This window comes from Lepeophtheirus salmonis, chromosome 3 (assembly GCF_016086655.4).
Source record: "Lepeophtheirus salmonis chromosome 3, UVic_Lsal_1.4, whole genome shotgun sequence".
Classification (NCBI taxonomy): Eukaryota; Metazoa; Arthropoda; class Copepoda; order Siphonostomatoida; family Caligidae; genus Lepeophtheirus; species Lepeophtheirus salmonis.
In genome coordinates this window covers 16,218,206-16,238,696 of record NC_052133.2, presented here as the reverse complement: position 1 = coordinate 16,238,696, position 20,491 = coordinate 16,218,206, and the positions used below count along the sequence as shown (strand labels likewise).

General features: G+C 31.9%; 1 protein-coding gene and 1 long non-coding RNA gene across 2 annotated transcripts; one reads left to right on the top strand and one right to left on the bottom strand.

The window, feature by feature from the left end:
- Positions 1–5,868: 5,868 nt before the first annotated feature.
- Btk (tyrosine-protein kinase Btk29A) lies at positions 5,869–12,785 on the top strand. Its single transcript, XM_040707869.2, has 5 exons — positions 5,869–7,437; positions 7,734–8,165; positions 8,365–8,544; positions 11,226–11,501; positions 11,887–12,785. Exons 1-5 carry the CDS (start codon positions 6,592–6,594, stop codon positions 11,986–11,988), a joined length of 1,836 nt encoding a protein of 611 aa, XP_040563803.1. The 5' UTR covers positions 5,869–6,591; the 3' UTR covers positions 11,989–12,785.
- Positions 8,954–10,119, bottom strand: LOC121114039 (uncharacterized). Its single transcript, XR_011779253.1, has 2 exons — positions 9,745–10,119; positions 8,954–9,381 (listed from the first exon to the last, which is right to left on the bottom strand). It is a non-coding gene; the product is annotated as an uncharacterized lncRNA (long non-coding RNA).
- Positions 12,786–20,491: the final 7,706 nt, after the last annotated feature.

Sequence of the window (20,491 nt, the reverse complement as noted above, 5' to 3'; positions counted from 1 at the left end):
TTGGCTATTTGGATTTAATAAATTTAATATCCGGAGTTTAAATCCAGATCCTGAGGCAGAGATAGAGTGAACAGGACTCAGGGGTTAGGTCGGATACTATAGTTTTTTGAATTCATGTTTAAATCAAATGTCGTTATTTTTTTGATTTTGTGAAGATTGCTTCCCTAACGGAGTTGTTGTTCAGGGAAGTAGTACCTTCTATAGCTGCGTATTACAAAAGCAAAGTGAATAAGTCCACACCCATCTAAATATCCCATTATTCAACAATATAACTCCTCTAAACAAATGGCCACAAACATTGTAACATATTATGGAACTTAGTGATATTTTTTGTATCTCTCAATCTTTCCTTTAAGAAAAGGAAGGAATAGGGCTGGAATTATATGATTGTTAGATAATTACATCCCTTTCCCCAACGATTGAACTATTTTTTATTGAACAACTGAACTATATATAGATTAGCACGATTTAAATCGAGTATAAAAATGTTCAGACACACAAAAACAAATACCAAGTGATCAAGTGGTCCATCAAATATAGTTTGGCTACGTTACATCGTATTTTTTGTTTTGTTTTTGTAGCTAAAAACAGTCAAAATAATTCAAATATTGATTTTAAACTATAGCTAAAAATTTTGGGTATCTTAACTTATCCACAAATTTGAAAAAAACCTTATATATTTATGTAATACTGGGCTGTTTGTACGAGTAGATAGGAATTTTTTAAAAAATGAATTTTTTTCTTTTCTTGATTTTTGTTCAGGATTGTTTTTATGTTGACGCATCACAAATCAAATATTTTAAGTTATATTTAACTTTAGAAAATGTACTTTTTTTAATGGGACCTATAAAAATTACAATTTCTTTAATGCGATCATTTCCTTAAAGTGTGTATCAATAGTGTTGAACTAGGATTATCAATTGTTCACTTTTACTCAAAGATGACCTCATTTTAATATCCTGTCCAAGAAGTCCAATTGCTTTGTTTCATACTTTCATGCAATGTCCAGTTATACGTTAGAAAAAATAGCACAAGTTGAAAGGGTGTATAACATACTTACAATTGCCTAACTCTCCCACATCCATTACTAAATTTAGAGAAAAAAACGTACCTAGTAAAGAAAATGTCGTGTATTTTGGGTATGTTAAAAAAAGACGGGAAATCAACATGGTCACCCTGACAATTTGAAGAATATTTTGGAGGAGAGCAGCTTAGCTGTCATGATGTTTCATTATATCAGCTATAATCAGCTGTGACAAGGGAGGGGGGAGAAGGAACTAAATAAGGGCATTGACAAGAATAACTCCGATATCGATCCCAATTCTACTCTGAGTCCATAAGGAAATTACAGTTAAAACTCCACTACAAATCTCCTCAGTCTTTAATGAGGTCACACGAAAGTTCAATCAGATTTTGATTATAATTAAATGTAGTAGAAAATGAAATTTACTATTCAGACGTTAAATAATAATGACAACAGCTGAGGGAAAAAAAAAATATTCTTCAGATTACTGATTAAAAAAAACGAACGTGCTACAAAATACACCGGATTTATATTACAAGGCATCAAAACATAAGTGAGCGGCGCTCAATTGAGCTCTACTCAAAATTCTTGAGCGAGAGTGGAGCACGCACACAGGAGCGCGCTCGTTATCTTAGAAGAGCGATAAAATCTCTCGAATTTTCCCTCGTTTATATAAATTTATATTACTTTGTCCGTTTCTACCTCTTATGAGATAACATCAAAAATTTGAAAGTTAAATAATAATTTTAAAGATTGCAATAAAAGACTGTTGAAATTATGTCACAAGATAAGATAAAAACTTTTTTTCTATGCTATATCTGTGGCTCTCTGATCTCTTTGGTTGAAGAATTTGACTCTCATGTAGTTTGGCCACTCTAAGAAGACTCGAACATCATTTTCCTCAGAGACACCGCCCCCACTGAAATACGATTTTTTTATACTTTTATGTAGTAAATTGACTAAGATCTCAAAATCTCACGTGAACATAAGTACAAAAACTTGAGAAGCCTGGTTCAAGTTCAAACTAATTATGAGGTTTAATTGGATGAGGCTGCACAAAACCTGTTAATTACAAATCCCCTATGACAGTAATTTTACAAACTTTTTGTGCCCAAGGCACACCAAAATAAAAATTTATTGACACAACGATTTTTATTGAACCAATTATTTGGATTATTATAAGCTATTGCAAATAATTTATGCTTGTCACAAGTCCTGCGAGGCATTTGAACTTGCCTCAATACCCATAAATACTTAATATGGCCTGATTTGCATTTAATAATGTGAATTCTATCACTTAATAATTTTTATTAAAAGTAATTTAAATATTTGGCAGAATTCCCGTTATATCATAAAGAGTGTATTTTCTAGAGGTGGTACATTATTTAAGGATAGATGCCGAAGTTTATTAGATGAAAACTTTGAAAAAATTTACTATCGTCAATTAATCAAATATTTAATAGTTAAAACACCGGATTAATCATTTATGGATTTTTTTTAAATCTTAGATATAATTTGAAATCTTTAAGTTTTATTTATTCATGTACCTTATTTCTCTTTATTCTTTTGGAATATAAAATATTTATAAATTCCAGGAATTTAATTGTAATCATAAAGAGTTGTCAAATTCAAATACTCCTGTAGGAGTGAAAAAAATAAGCGTCGCTCATTTTTAATTGAGCGGGACCGAGAGAGCTCATAAAATCAGTAACTGAGTTGAAGCCCACTCAGGATTTCTTGAGCATACTAATGCTCTGCTAGGCATATAGGTCGGTTCACTCATGGGGGCAAAGTAGTTTGCGCCTCTCCTCTTTTGGTTTTGTACGGGTTTTCTCTGATCGGTTTTTGTGTATAGTTAATGCAACCTTTCAATTTTTATGAAGTAAAATTTAGGGTGGAAGAGATTTGAAAAATGTTGTCGAATACTTAACTTAATAAAAAGAAGAGTAGACGGAACTCTCAAATCTTCTGAGGGTTGCGCCTTTACTTTTTTTTTTTAGCGTTTCTAGTATTGTTCCGGTAAAGAGTAGATTCGAATATATTCTCATACAAATCCTGCCTACATATAGTTGTTATTAAAATAACAACTTGGAATCACGAATTCAAATAATATAATCATTGAGTCATTCTATTCCACTTAGAAGAATGACGAATCTCCCTTCCTGGGAATAGTTGGGATTACTCCATAATATCCAGGATTTGTGTTTGCTTTAGAATTACTTTTCTCTTCTTGTCTCCCTATTTTTAGATCGATTTAGCCACTAGGAAATTATTAAAAACGGCATGAGGTCCTTGCATGACAGTTCTATGATTGAGAACGGCTCAAAGCCCTGAGAAAATTAACCAATAGAATTCAACGGAACGTCAGGATCCAATTCTATTTTTACAAAATAATTCATTTTTGACAACGTTAACATATTATAATTTATTTCAAAACATTCTTTTAGAGATAATAGGGAGGCAATTTCAATTTTGACTGAAAATTTAATCACTTATTCAATACAAATTTAGGATAAGAATTTACTTTAAAAGCAGACATTTCTATCAGGAACTTTTTTTGATAAAATATGATGAAGTTTTTTTAAAAGACAATTATTTGATGAGGTTTTTTCTATTTTTGATTGTTTAAAACACTGAAAAAAATACTCAAATATAACAAATTAATTGTTCCAATTTTGCTTAATTTACTGAAATTGGGGAACCAATTGTCCCTTCTATACCTCCCATCTCTTATGTCCTCTTTTATGGAATTCAAAATATGGACTCAAATATAAACACTCCATAATGGTGCTTCTTCTAACAAAACGTATATTATAGGTAATAGTTGGGATGGATACAATTAACCCACAAGGATAGAAACTATTTAATTTTGTATTTTTTTTAAAGGGAAAATTGCACCCTTGGCGGTGTCATGTCAGTTAAGGTTTTTTTTTCCTTTTTCCCAACAACTTTATAGATGTATTATTTATAATAGGTAGACATCAACCATTATTTATCTTCGTTTTTTCTTTTCTTTATATGAGAATCATCCCATCTTTTGTTATTCTCTTAACAGTTTACTATGACATCCCACCCAAAATCCAGCATTTTAGTTGAATTGAAATAACATAACAATCATTGGAAGGAAAAAAAACACATTGTAAAAACGTTTTTTATCTTTTTGTATAATATAATTAATTATAAATTGGGAATGCAACAGCCAATCAAAGTCCTCAAGTCCCACAACTAGGATGCAGCAACCTAACTTCCCTTTTCTAAAAGGCGATGAATGAAGTTTTATAAATCAACAAACTTTTATTTTTGTTTCATAATGATACTAAATATTTAATGTTTTATTTTAGACAATTTTGAAAATCATATCAGATAGGTGATGTTCCCCATTGTCCATACACCGAAATTCCGTATCTTAATACCCAGTGATTTTTTTTTCTTTTTTTTAACTTCCCTTTAAATAATTTTTCAAGCAGAGGTTTTACAGAGATGCTTATTTCATATAAAAAGATGCAATATATAATTAGGAACATATTTTATCTCATAGTTGTGGGTGATTGATTGATTAAATAAATTGTAATTGGCGATTCCGCAAAGATCTTTAAATTATTGAACTTTCCGAAAAAAATCCCCTTTCAATTATTTGAATAGAACAAAATGCACCAATTTAGAATTTTTGCAAAACACCAAATCTGATTAAATCAACTTTAACTCTCCAGCATAATTATCCATAGAGTTATTTGAGTTCAAAGAAATGTGCAAAATTAATTGAATAATGAAAATTAATCGAAAAAATTGTTATATTGATTAAAAAAGGCTACTTTTTTTTTTTTTAAATGGTTCCTCAATTTTTTCTTCGCTTCAGGTCCTGATGACCAATAAACCGGCCCTGATTTTATGATTCTGTTGCTATTGCTAAATAAGTTTGAGAGAATAATTCGAGTGAATTACTACAAATTCTTCATCTTATTACCCTATTCAAGAATCTATGCACAAATTTGTGTATGCTGACATAACAAATCCATCGTTCGAGGAAGATCCTAATAATAAAAAACTTAATTCTAAAGTATTTCAAATTCCCACAGAAACAGACGGACTGCCACAAATGATTTACCACTTTGAATTCTTCTTTTTTTTTTTTTTACAAGACCAAAATAACGGTGCTCCATTTTTTTTTTTTTTTTGCGTTGTATTTTGCAAAAATAAAATAATATGTAGCGGAATATATAATAGCCTTTATTTTCTTCCACGAAGGGTCATTATGAATCATAGACATTATACAACCAGAGCAATAAATAGATCACCTTAACGTGTGAGACAATACAATTTTGATTTATTTTATGCAACGGGTACTTAGGTAATTCATTACGTAAAATATTTACTTATTTTATTTGACAAATAAGGAACAACATTTTTACACAATAAATATATATTTTTTTTGTTAAAATAAATAAATGGCCTTGTTCCATAATACTACTTGTACAACTATCATGAAATGAAAAGAAAGAAGGAAAAGGAGAAATGCAATATGAGGGATCCCGGCTGTCCGGCATATCAGACAGTACTTAAAAATCAAGGCGCGCTTCGACATATTTTGTTATATATATATTTTTTTTTTTTTTTTTGGTTACATTTGATTAGGTTATTTTTTTTTTTTTAAATATATCATAAATCATAATATATATATATGGATTTAAATGATATGTCTGATGAGTTTAGGTACCGGAGTTCTGAGCGAATGGCTATAAGGGAGAGAAGGGGTTGATGGTATTATTATATGGTTTAGGTTTTTTGGCTCTCTTAAGTTATTATAATGATATGAGGGAGCGGGCGTTGGACTTTTTTGTTGGTTGGTTCGTGGTGGTTAGATTTAGATACGTACTATTATTTATAAATTATACATATTCTATGTTACTTGGTATATTGTCTGCTTTTTGAAGATGAGGCAGGTAGGAAAACACCTATTTGGCTCCTTGGTACTGGTAGAGTGAGTGAGTGAGTGAGTGAGGAGGGAGGGAGCGGAATGACCTAGAGAACTTCGTTGTTCTCCTCCATCGTCGTCATCATTCCTTCACTCACTTCCATTGAGACGTGTGTCTGTGCTAAATCCATAATTTCCTCACTCGCCTCTTCTCGCTTCCTCTCTCGCTCCTTCCTGGACTCTCTTACCTCCTCCTTCTGCTGCTCCTCATACCAATCCGTAGTCAGAACCATTCCCTGAATGGTTGTCCCCTTGATCCACAAACATATGCAAGAAGCAGAAGAGAATGGAGTTGTTTTTATTAAGTGAATGAGTGAGTGTGTTCTTGGACAGCCCCGGCGTTCAAGGTCTCTTCCTTCTCTTTCCTACTGCTGCATCAATTCATGATGGGCAGAATGGGTCTCATCCCTGGAAGCCCCTCATCCAACAACAGCCCCCTGTAGCCACTACAGGACCCCTTCCTCCTCCCCCACTCCCTTCCACCCCCACCCCTCCCCACCTTAACAGTCCCATTCTGAGCAACGGAGGAGGAGGAGGCGGCGGCGGCGGCACGGGACTCACTTGGAACGACGAGCCTGTCCTCAAATCCAGTTGGATGACCAAACGCTCCCAGTTGAAATCCCGTTTTTCCTTCATGAACTATAAGAATCGTTGGTTCCTTCTCACCCCCTCTGCACTTCACTACTTTGACAACGAACATCCCACAAAGAAAAAAGAAAAGGGTCGGATTCTTCTCAAAGATCTACGTTGGATCGAGCGTTGTCCCACAGAAGAAGAAACACGGCCTCATACCTTTCAACTCGGATATGCACAAGGAGAGGACTATGTGGTGCTTTGTGTACAGTCTAAAGCGGAGCAAGAGACGGAGGAGTGGGTCTCACTCCTACGGACTTTAGTGCGTCATAATCCAGAACTTTCAGAAACTTATCATCCACAACCCTGGAATAATAATAAGTGGCCTTGTTGCTCAGAGTCATCCCGTTCCGCTCGGGGATGTGCTCAGGTCTCTCTCACTCCCAGTCGTCTGAATCTCACGGATGTAATTCCTCCTCCTATTCCTCCCTCCGTTTCTACAAATAACAACAAAGTGGGTGAGATAAGTGGACAGATCGTCACGGCAGTTTATCCTTTTACAGCTATTGAACCTGGGGATTTGACACTTCATAAAGGAGTGGAGTATGCAGTCATTGATGATTCTCAGGATCATTGGTGGCAAGTGAGAAATGCGGCTGGGGAAATCGGATTTATTCCTTCCAACTATGTGAAGGAAAAAGATGAATTAGGACTGACAAGCCATGACTGGTGTGTGGCTGACATGTCACGGCAAAGAGCTGAGGCTCTCCTTAAAAGTGAAGAGAAAGAAGGATCTTTCGTCGTTCGGAACTCTTCGACAAAAGGCTTTTACACTCTATCCCTCTTTACAAAGATACCTCATCCACAAGTGAGTGTATTTCTCTTATACTTAAAGTGTTTGTGTCAAATAAGAGAAAAAAAATAGTATTTCAAGTAAAGAGTACTTGTTTTAAGTGAAGGAAAATCCCTGGAAGATTAGGTGTAAAATAGGTGGATATGTGTCAAAGTGTGTATGTGTGTTTGACTACAAATCTGTGTGTATTTTTTCTTCCCTAAAGTGCATCGCTTGATTTATATTTGAATACTATTTATGCATGTCGTCTTTCTCTTCTCTCCTTCCTCAATTATAATATTTCATTAATTTGATATTTTATATCCTCATAGGTTAAACACTATCATATAAAACAAAATAGTCAAGGCTACTACTTGTCAGAGAAACATTGCTGTGCTTCAATCCCAGAGCTCATTGAATATCATTCATACAATGCAGGAGGTCTTGCAAGTAGACTAAAGTGCACTCCTGGAAGATCAAAGCCTGCTACTGCAGGACTCTCTCATGGAAAATGGGAAATCGATCCCACGGAGCTCACACTCCTAGAAGAACTGGGCTCCGGTCAATTTGGTGTCGTTCGTCGGGGGAAATGGAAGGGAACCATTGATGTTGCTGTTAAAATGATGAAAGAGGGAACTATGTCAGAAGATGATTTCATTGAAGAGGCCAAGGTCATGACTAAACTTCAACATAATAATTTAGTGCAATTGTATGGGGTATGCTCAAAGAATCGCCCGATTTTCATCATTACGGAATATATGAACGTATGAATGATCATTTATTACTTCCCTTCCTCATTCCTTCTCTGACAATGTCATTTGATTACATATTCAGTTAAACTTATAAATATTGGAATATACAGAGTTAAAAAAAAATGTGTCAGAGAGGGATTTGGGAATAAAAGGAACGGAATTTCTCACGAGAGTAACCTGTGGTTCTAATTCTAACATTTCTATTGTATAGCACGGAAGTCTTTTGCAATATCTAAGACGTTTGAAAGCCAGTCTCTTCAATGACGTTGGAAGATTATTGGATATGGCTATTCAAGTGAGTCGTGGAATGAACTATCTTGAGAGACAAAACTATATACATCGTGATCTAGCTACGAGGAACTGTCTAGTTGGGACGGAGAATATAGTTAAAGTAAGTTTAAGTGTTCATGTTTCATATCTCTTTTAAGAAGTTTTATTTCAATTCGAACTCGAATAGATATTCCAATTCTTGTTAAATTAGTTCTACTCACTTATGTGGTGTGTTAACATAAAAACAATCTTGAATAAAAATCAAGAACAGGAAAAAGTTCACCGTATAACTTTTGCATCCTATATGTATACATACGACCCTATTTCATTTACATATTTTGCTCAATTATAGGCTTGGTGTTCAAATTTCTGGGATGAATTGAGATACCCAAAAATGTTAGCTATAGTGTAAAGTCTTTGTTTAACTTAATTTAGCCCCATATGGCCTTATAAATAAAATCTGTTTTTATTATTATTTTATTGTTACGTTAGTGCAATTTGTGGTGCTTCTAAAGGATTGATCAGAATAGTTTGATAATAGTGAAATATACGATAATTTTATTGTAGAATACAAATATAAACCAAACTTAATTATCATACTTTAATCATGACAAAAATCATATAAGCTTATTTGTGTGTTGACATATGTGGAGAGACTCCTCAAAGTCCGTCATGTTTTTCTCTTTAGTTTTACCTTACCTTATTGGCTAATAGTGTATATATTAGGTAGAATAATATGTGTCAATATGAGCTTATAATTCTCTCATAGACCTTTAATGAATTAAAAAAATTATTCGTTCCTGGTGGGTTTCCTTCTCATTTTCAATCCCACAAATGATCATCCTCATCTGACGCAATTGCAAAATTATCTCCCCCTCCTCTTCTTCCAATATTTTGACCTATTCGCACAGGTGGAACCCAGTGAATATCCCATGGCTCTAATTCTTTATAGCAACTTCTTTTAATCGATGATAAGAAGGATGATGAATCATGAAAAATGAAATGATTACTTAAGTACTACTAGTTACAACCATTGAATTGGTAAAATATATATATTAAATATAAAAAAGTGAAAATCTTCATCATATTGAAGTATGTAGTAGTATATGTTATGTTAAAAAGAAAACAATTTCCTGATGATAGTAGAAAAAAGCGTCAGTTTCAAGTAATTTCTAAAAAACAAAACAAAAAATCTTAATTATATTTTGCATATGGCTGCCAGTGCTACTACCCCTTGTTCTGTCTTGCGTATTAATATAATGTATTATGTAATTAATTATTCATAGTGTAATGTTATTATTACATATATATACATAATTACCTTTTCTCGCTCTGATATCTTTTATAGCTAGAATAAGATACATGAGGGACTCCCTTGTTCTTTAGAGCCCAGTCTGAGGGGATATGAAGAGTAAATTCTATATTGTAGCGACCACGAGCCTTTTTCGGATCTTTTAAATGTACTTCATAACCTATAGGCCTTGACTCAATTATTCTTTCTACTTCTCCTAGCAAGTATTTCCCTCTGCCGTGCCCAATTCCAAAGGGATAATAGTAATGTTGGGACATCTTGCTATAAAGGGAAATACAATGATGCTATGATGTATTTCATGGTAGTTGTAACTGATCGACAGTAGACTTAGCTGGTCTGCTAACATTTTCTTGTTAATAAGGAATCATTATTATTATTAATATAATGATTTTCAATGCTACTACTTTTAGTATCAATTTTGACCACCATATATACAGGGTGGTCCAGAATTAAGAGTCGCGATAACTTTAGCGTCGTTAAATGAAGAGATTTGGTTGCAAAATTCAGGAATATTCCGAACGCGTTTTATCAGATATAATAATGCCTGGGGCGCACACTGCAAAGGAAGTGGAAGAATGGTGCAAAGACCATTACGAGCACTTTCGACCTCCTTCTTAACCTGATCTTAACCCTTTTGAATTTACTGTATATGGTATGCTCAAGGGGCAGGCTCAATAAAGATGGCAGCCATCTTGACAAAAGTTCTGGAACAGGTTGTGTGTACTAGGCGTTGTTCAGAAAAAGGGCAAGCATATTGAATGAAATATTAGTACATGGGACAATATTGATACTGGAAATAAATACTGATACATATTCCAATACAAACCATTAATTATTATCTTTGAGGTATATACATTTTTTTTAATGGAACACAAGTTGAGAATCACCCTGTACATATAGTAATATTAATCTGAAGATAAAAGTATTTTGAACTTGTAAATTACTACATATATTCAATTTGTGCTGATTAAGATGTAGGTCTTTTGGTGTAGGGGAGTCTACTTAGAATGTACATTATTATTTATGTACTTTTAAACTTGAAGTTGATCTCTACGACCTTGATAAAAATCTTTGGAGGTTATTTTCCCTTTCTACATTATATTATATTCGACATAAATGAATCTCTAGCTAGATAAAGCACACAATATAATATAATATTGTATAAATACTAAATAATAATATGATATCCTCTCTCAGCTCTTTGACTTATTAGCTCTTGTTTTGTTTTTAGTTATAAAAAAAAAAAATATATATATATATACATTTATAACATTAACCACTCTTTACTCATGATCAAACTTTTAGCCTGATTGGAAACTGGAAAAGTCAATGGCCACATTTTTTTTTTTTTTTTGGCAGAATCAATTCAATAAGGATTAATGGGAAGCTACTTATCAAAATCCTGTCTTCTTTGCCATGTGTTCTTATAATATGTGAATGATACCATCGTAATGCCCGGATATGTCTTAATTTATTACTTTTGTTTTCAGGTTGCAGACTTTGGTTTGGCACGCTATGTAATCGACGATCAATATACGTCCAATGGAGGTACAAAGTTCCCCATCAAATGGTCCCCTCCCGAAGTACTTCATTACACGCGCTTCTCCTCCAAGAGTGATGTATGGGCTTTTGGAGTACTTTGTTGGGAAATTTTTACCTGTGGAGATGTTCCTTATGGACGAGCTAAAAATCCAGAGGTTGTCGAACGTGTTCAAAGAGGACAAATCCTATCACGTCCCTCATCATGTCCTTATGAGCTCTATGAGGTAATAAATGACCTGATTATAAACATTTCAGGGCTCTATAGTCTTTAAAATTAGTTCAGTGAAAAGATTATATTTTTATTGTTTGACGTCATCCTGGTTTTGACTTCATTCAACCATGCTCTCAAGTTTTTAAATAAATTCTGAAAATGAAGAATAATGCATGCAAACAGAAAATATTGATTGACTTCAGATTAATTGGCACTTGCGGCTTGTTTTGAGGCCTTTACGACTTAGGTCTTCCATTTGAAACATTGTTGTTCTAAATCATATGTGTAACTGTTTTGATTTATAAGGTGTAGATTGATTTATTGGAAATGCGTGAAATTTGGGAGCCCTGAATTTATACTTTTAATCCAATTTATTATATGTTATGATTTTTTTACAGATTATGAGGCTTTGTTGGGCGGCGAGTCCGGATGATCGTCCAGGCTTTCGACAGATAAAAGAGGAATTACTTTCCATCTCTTCTAACTTGCAAATGGATTGAGTCTTTCATCTAACTCATCATCAGAAAGTGAAATCTTATTGAGAGCTTTATTTTATTTTATTCAGTTATTATTGTTTTTAAACAAAGATAAGATGATTTATCTCAGTACATTACCAAATTCGCAAAATATGTAAAGAGTTTTATCCCCTTAACCTCTCCGTCGTCCTTTTTGAGATTACTGCCAATTTATTTGTTTTTATTTGATTTTTATGGGAAAAGAACTGACCATGAATTATTATTGTGTTTTTTTACTGTGATATTTTAACAACTTTCTTCATACCTATTATGTTCATATAAGATATAAATATATATAATCATATATATTGTATGTATTCAAAAACAATTGCATTTTGTTTATTTTGTCCTTGATTCTTTCCTATGAAAAACATTAACTTAAGGTGCAGTAACACCTCGAATTGGGAGACATTTTATTAACACAAGTGTTTTGGACTAAAAGGAACCATTTTCAAATGGATAACGAGCTACTTACATCACTCCATCAAGGACAACCTCTCTCATATCAGACTAGGAAACGAAATTGATGTAATTCAGTAATGGAAAAAAGTGCTCGAACCCTATATTTTAATGTTTTAAAACAAGAATGGGCAACTTTTAGGAATGGGGGCCGACTTATCTATGAAGTGTCTTATGGAAGGCTCAGATCGCTTTGTCTTTAAATGCAACCTTATTTTGAAAGCCTAAGATAGGGAATTTACCAATTATTTTATATTATCGATTCTTTCTGGAATGAGAAACATTATTTTATTTTTTACAATAAACAAAATGTTTTAAACTTATATCATATTTTATTGACATTTTCAACAAATTTTAAGTAACTTTTTAGCTTGAAGCAAACCTCTGTCTAATTAGATAATTAAAAATTATATATTAAGTTGAAGGACTAGATAAAAAGCTCTTGTGGGCCTTATGTTGTGAACTATTGATTTAGAACTAGGACTCGAAAGGAAAGAAAAGTTATGTATAGAGACAAAAATCAAACTTTTATTAAAGATCTCAAACTTAACTAAATTTAAAAAAAAGTTTCCTTTTGCAATTCTTATGCAAACTTTTTATCAAGACTAAGAAAATATTTATTGGATTGGACATGACAGGATTACCACTTTTTTCCCTAAAAAAGTTGACACTTCGTTCGATCAAATACTAAAAAACAAATTGGCTAAACGATTATTTTGTCCAATTTGGTCGTCTATGATAATACTTTTTGTCTGCCAGGGAAGAAAAAGTGTTGTCCTCTAAATAACAGGAGTTTAAAATTGTCTCTTTATTGTATAACTTTGGTCCGATCAAACTTCATATTAGGGAAGGGAAGGAGTGGTCGATATTTTGAAATTAATTAACTTAGGAATCAAAATATTAATAGATTTTGATTCTTGTTTTCACCATCCTCTTTGTGATGGGCCTCTCATGGGGGCAGGAGTAAAAAAATCGTCTGACAATTTTTACCATAATTTATGCAATTTTTAATGATTTATTAATTATAACTGTACAGTTACGTTTTTTTTGTTCCGAGTTGAAGTTTTAGAATACCATTGACATATTTTCTATATAAAGTTCTTACAGTGTTACCTTGCTAACATAAAATATTCTATTGATTTTGTCGTCAGCTGTTAATTCGCTCGTCTGACTAGATACGTCGTTGTCGGCCATTTCATAGTTAATTCTTTTTGATAGACAAACGAAAAAATAACTAAATTATACGTAATACATATAGAAGGGATATGTGTGAGGGAAAAACAATGTATAGCGATTAGAAAAGGAAAAACGGTTGTTGCGTGTGCTGTGCTTTTTTTTTTTTTTTCATTATTTAATAAGTTGTGGGAGGATTAATATCTTCCTCTAAAAGAAGAATTATTGCTTATTTTTGGTGCAAATTAATTTAAAAAGACATAATAAAATAAATATATAAGAATTTAAATATAATTATACTATTTTATCTGCACTAATGTAATTTTAAATGTAGAAGGCTCTCCTTTTTAAAGCAGTAATTAATTTTTCCCCTCAAAATCATATAACTAGGAGCTGATATTAATAATGGTCTTAATTCAAGTGAACCTTATATATCGCTCCCGTCTTCTCCTTAGCCTCTTTAAAAAATATATATATAATATATACAACACTTATGCACCGTTTTCAAAAGGTCATCAAAAGTATTTGTTGTATATACATATATATATATTAGGGTTGGTACGGTATGGCATTGTATAGCAGTTCGGTTTGGTACGTGTGTACCCTTGATGTGGTTCGTATATCTATAATTTCACATTAGATATGTCGATAATATAAAATTTTGCGTATTATTATAATTTATTATATATATTTATAATATAATATTATAGTAGATGTTAGTCCATTTGTCCCTGGATTAGCAAGGTTCTTTTAGTATGTGCATAATAAACTAATTCTTAATAAAAAATATATATAAATACGACGAGGGATAAAAAAAGAAATTGTATTCATGTCATTTTGTAAACGGAGTATTACTATTATATAACTGAAAACAAGTACATTTTGAAATAGTCATACGTAATGACGTATCAAGTCAGGACACCGTTACATTATTCAAAAAGAAAAAAGGCCAAAATCATCTGGTAGTTAGCCAAATAAGTATATCACACTAAAGCATTAAACCAAGTAGCATATCGAGCACTGTTAGCATGACGAAATAGTATGGTTAATATTTGTCATAATATTTTCGCAAGATGTCGCTTTTCTATGACGTCACTCATTTATTTATTGTACGTACTAAGTAGTATTGATAAGTTTGAATAAGTAATAATACGGTTATAAGTTAGTCGAGACTTAATTATTTTATGTTTACATATTATTATAAAGCAAATTTGATTCAAATTACTTCAAAATAATGGGTGTCATTTTAGTATCCGAGGATGCAAAAATAGAACTGAGTTAAATTTCCAAAAGCTTCAAGGAAAGGTTTGCTTTTTTTTAAATTTCCAATTCCCAAAAAATTCAAAAGAAGTCGCAAGAAGAAAAAAAATGGATATCAAATCTTAAATATCTTCCAAATTGGAAACCTGCTGACCATTCTATATGTGAAAATCATTTTGAATCCTAATTCCTTCTCCATTATTGTTCAAGCAAAAAGTATATGAATAATGGATTAATGAAGTAAATAAAAGTAGAAACATTACAGTACTTGACTTATTCACGAGAGAACAGGAAATGATTCTCCAAAATGCTTGAACTAATAATACCTCTAGCGCACAAAAAAAGTAAATTTTGACCAAGATATTTTTTTTTGCTAATAATGACGTTATCCTTCGATGCGCTACTTGGTTTAATGATACCACGAAATAGTTTTTATTTTTTAAGTATTCCCAGACAATCAAATCAAACTATTCCTCAACAATTTTTAAAATGAATTACATGTATATGTCACAGTAGAGATTGAAATCCAGTAGAATCGTTGATTTTCCTAGTAGAGATCATGACCGTAATCTCTCCTAGGACAAATTATGATCATGATCCCTCCTAGGAGAATCAATAATTCTACTAGTAGAGATTACAATCCGATTCTAATCTAGGGCAAATTACAATTTTACGGAGGGAGATAGTAGTATTGACTATTTGAAGTGGTTGAATGTTTTCGAAAATATGATGGCAAGTCATACAGTCGATGGTACCGTGACCAGTAATTTCATTCCCAGTAAATTCATCGAGGGTCTTTTCATTGCTACTAATTTCATTCCCAGTAAATTCATTTCCCGTAAAATTCATTCACGGACATTTTATTCCCACTTTGAAGAAGAATATTTAATGACGTCATACGATTACTGTTTCTACACTACATAGTTAGTAGTTCTTGTGTAGGACTGTAGAGGGGGGTTTGGGAGTGACCAGTCCGATGATTAGTGATGGATGGGAAACGGATACACATGATTTATGGTGTTAATGGATTAGAAATGACGTCATGATAAATCTCTAATAGTGAGTAGAATGGAATCCGTTGATATTATTCAAAGCTTGCGAAATATAAGTAAATCCCGTCATTACTCCTCTTCTTCATCGTCGATTTGTATTACTCGTCGCTCCTATTTCTTCTCATCCATCGACAATCATCAATTTAATAATCCTTTTTTCTCTTTCTTTTAATTCTCTTTCCGCAATTCAAAACTACGTCAACAATTAAGCTAATTGCTCGGGCCCCTCACTCCCTTCTCCAGAGCCACTTACTCTCCCTTGCTTCAACTCTGAATTGAGTCCTACAAGTTACAACAATCATCATCATTCATAGGATAATACTGGGACTAGTAATATATTTCTAGAATATATCATTCAACTTAACTGTTTTAACAAAAGAACTGATTCACTAAAAGAATTGAATCTTTAAAAGAACAAATCATCAAAAGAACTGAGTCATCAAAAGAACTGATTCACTAAAATAACTTATTTAAAAAAAGAACTGAATCTTACAGATTATTCGTATTTCGTACATTCAGGTAGCAGTTCACTTGAGTCTATTCAATCTATTAAATGAAAAAAATTATTACACAGCCGCTTCCTTGAACATCATAAATCCCATATAAAATCCAAAAATGCATCCACTCCCATCGGTTATGCAGGTTTTCTTAGCTAAAGATAATTTATTAAAAATGAACCCTTAGATTAATATTGGGTTAACTAGAAGACAGGTTAAAGATGATGTATCATTATTCATACGATATGGAAGTTTTAGGATATAAGGAATATTGAACTGACCCCAACTAAAGTCAGCCAGCTTGTATTCCTTAATACTAATTTGGATTCAATACAGTTTGATCCAATATAATAATGTAGAAATCAATCATATTTAAATTTATCTTAGGACAGTTTACGATCATGATCTCTCCTAGGAGCCCCTACGATTCTACTGGATTTCAGTCTCTACAGTGACATATATGTATATTTCATAATATTTAAATTCTACATAGTATTTTATTCGATACTGTAATATAATGTTTTATTAAAAGCTTAGCTATAACATTTGAATTTCTATATGATAGTGAAAATTTTGTTATAGAAATGATAAAATGTCCAATATATATGGAACGATGGATCAACATTCCTTCCCTCTTGAAATGGAGCATAAGATTAATATAACTTATTACTTCGTTTATTCATCAAAAATAATAAATTATGAAATAATAACCATGACGCATCAAGTTAAAGGAGGGATCGAGAGCTGACAACTAAATACATAAGGTATTTTTGTGTTAGTAAGGTAATGTCGTGTTTGATCTTTGTTTCACCATTTGGTGTTTAGGTTTGTAAAGGACAAGCGTGGAGAGAAAAAGGTCCATCAAGTATTAAGCAAGACAAAAACTTCTCAAGACACATTAAACCACTAAAAAAGAAGATGGAATACGTATAACTAAATAATATCTTTCCATTTGAAGATTCATGTAGTATGTATAATAAAAAACCACTGATAAGGAGTGTTTCCTATTCTCTTTACCACATTAAATCAGAAAAATAAAAAGAATTGCCATATTTGGAAAGAAAATATAATGTAGTAAGCAAAAATATAATATTACTATTTATATTATTACTAGCTATGGTTTGTCCGGCGTTACTCCGGCCAAGGAGGAAGAGTGACATCACATTGAAAATAGAGAATTAATAGAGAAAGTTCAAGGTTCATTGAAATACAAGGTTAGACCATCATGTAATCGGGCTTACTAGAATTTTCAATTTGATATGTTGTACCGACTGCTGGATAAGAAAAACAGATTTTGATAAAACACGCAACCATTCATTTACTATGACGTGAATATTAAAAGCGTGGTGGAAGTCAAACATCCGTTGTACATGTGTTTTATGGTATAACTATAGTTGATAATATTGTTGAGAAAAACGCATGGGAGGAGAAGGGAGGGGAGAAAGACATATAGTATCATTGTTTAAAATACTAATGTGATTCTCACTGATAATCACATCAATATTTATCAGTTGCCTGCTTTATTATGATTTTTGAGGGTATAACGAAAGTATTTATTAGTAAAATGTTTAATAAAGATATACTACGTATAATTGACTTAGACAGTTTTTATCCGTTACTGTAGATTTGAAAACGTCACACTCCATGAAGTTATAATTCATTATGATCCATATTCCCAGAATAATAACTAATAAAACGACAAAGTAAGAGTATTTCGAAATATATTTGAAGTTCCAAGTTAAATTAAATATAATCTACATACTAAAAATAAACCATCATACATTTAAGTTAAATATAGAAAATTAAACAATTATAATCATACAACTAATAATAGCAATAAATTATAAATACAGAATATTGAAATAATAGAACGATCCAAATAATATTTTCTTGTTCTAACATCGGAATTCAGTTCAATATGTCATAAATTTAGATTGCAAAACACAATCCAAACGTGGAGTTTAATCAAAATTCTATTTCCATTACCTTTGAGAAAATTATTCAGAAAATATTATTATTATATGAATTTTCGTTGTTGTCGAAAAATATCCTGATAATTCTAATTCTCTTGGATTCTTCACACTATATCAATCCGGTTAAATAAGATAACCTACAAAGTCTCATCAAAGTCACTCACCCCCAAAAAAAAAAAAAAAAAAATAATACTCAGATTATTGCCTCTTCTAGTATTATTATGAATTTAAAAAAAATAATGTGTTATAAACTTCAAATGTGATCTAAGAAATTGTATAGGTGAGAAGTACATATTTACTTCAAAAAATTCCCAAATTGAAATTCGTGAATAAAACTGCAAAAAAAAATTGTATTAATTTTGCAAAAAATGTAAATAGTATTTATTGAAATTCTAAAGAGGAACAGAAATCTACTTATATTTTTTTCGTACTTGCAAAAGCAAGAAAGTTATGAAGAATAATGTTGTAAAAAAATAAAACTCCATAACTGGTTCATTTATGCAAATATTGTATAAACTATGTAATAAAATGTTCTGGAAATTGAAAATACTTTTATTGAAGATTATGTATGCATCAGCATTTTTTTTGCATAAAAACCATCATCTTGTGGCATTTATTTTAAAATAACTGAAAATTGACGTTTGATGAAAAATTAGAAAAAAAGAGAGAGAAAATCAAAAAATAAAGAAAAATTATTCAGAAAATGAAAGATATTTCAGTTAAACATCAATTTATATTTGACAAATTTATATGCAAACGAATCTTCCAGACTAATTTCTACAAACTTTATTCCATTTACTAATCCCATATTCCATTGGAAGTTCATTTTTTTAACCTGAAATAAACGGAATTGCAATTTCCACCGATCTTTTTTTTTTAGCCCATAACTTTTTGATTTCTAATAAATTTAGAAAACGTAGTAATTCGTATTGTTATTTTCGAAACGCCAATCACTTATTGATATATAATTCAACCCCCTATCTAGTCTTTTTGAGCTGTAAAAAACGGTTTTAGGGGTTGGGTATAGTATAAGGCCCTCTTATATAACCTCCCCAAAATATTTCTTTAATTTTTTCAATTAATTTGACAATTTTCAATGTGATTTCCCTCTCCCTCCTAAGCCCGGGTAAGCCTTAGCTAGTGTATACAGATATATCAAAAGGTATACAGGTTTTATTTCATTTTAAATTAACTTTTTCATGAATCCTGTCACATACACAAAAGGGGGTAATTATCTGTATAAGTACTGGTAATTTACATACCTACTAATAATACTTTTTAAATATCATAGACGTAACTATAATTATCCTCTTTCTGTAAGAAGGAAGGATATATGAAGACGTCAAAAGTGTATATAGCAAGAAACAAACAAGGTGACTATATATATGTTGTGTCGATAAGAAACTTGCAACGCAGTCTAGTGGACGTTAGCAGACAACTTTTTCGATGACGTCACCATAGAACCAAGGTCAATTTTACTCACTACTGATAAGTGTTAATTATAGATAAATACTAGAAGCTGAAAGAAAATAAAAAAGTTGTGAACTGTGAGGAAATACATTGAATTCATAGAGATTTGGATGAATTTTTCGTACGAAGGATTGGGATATATTCATCCACATCCACCCATCCTTTCCCTTCCTAAGAGTTCATATTTTTTCCATTTGGATGTCCGATTTATCTTTTAATTCTTTCTTCAACGTCATGTTGTGCCTCATTGTGTCATCAAAATAGGCAGTACAGTTGTAAACAAAACCAAAGAAATCTTCTATCGACACACCTTATAAAAAAATCCCTAAATTATAAGTAACATCCGTGCTGGACAAGTGTTTGTTATCTAAAATTGACCCAGGGTTTATTTCTTAAAAATCCGATACATACAATATCAACCATTATATGACAAAAATTGGAGCCGGTACGGGGCGTAGGCTCTTCCACCTTTTTGAAAAATAAAGATAAGGTTGCTTGAGTATAATGGCACCAACGTTTGACAACATTTTTATAAAACTGTTCCTTTTACATAGGGACGAGGCAATCGACAGCTGACAGCAAAATAAATGGGGTATTTTTGTAT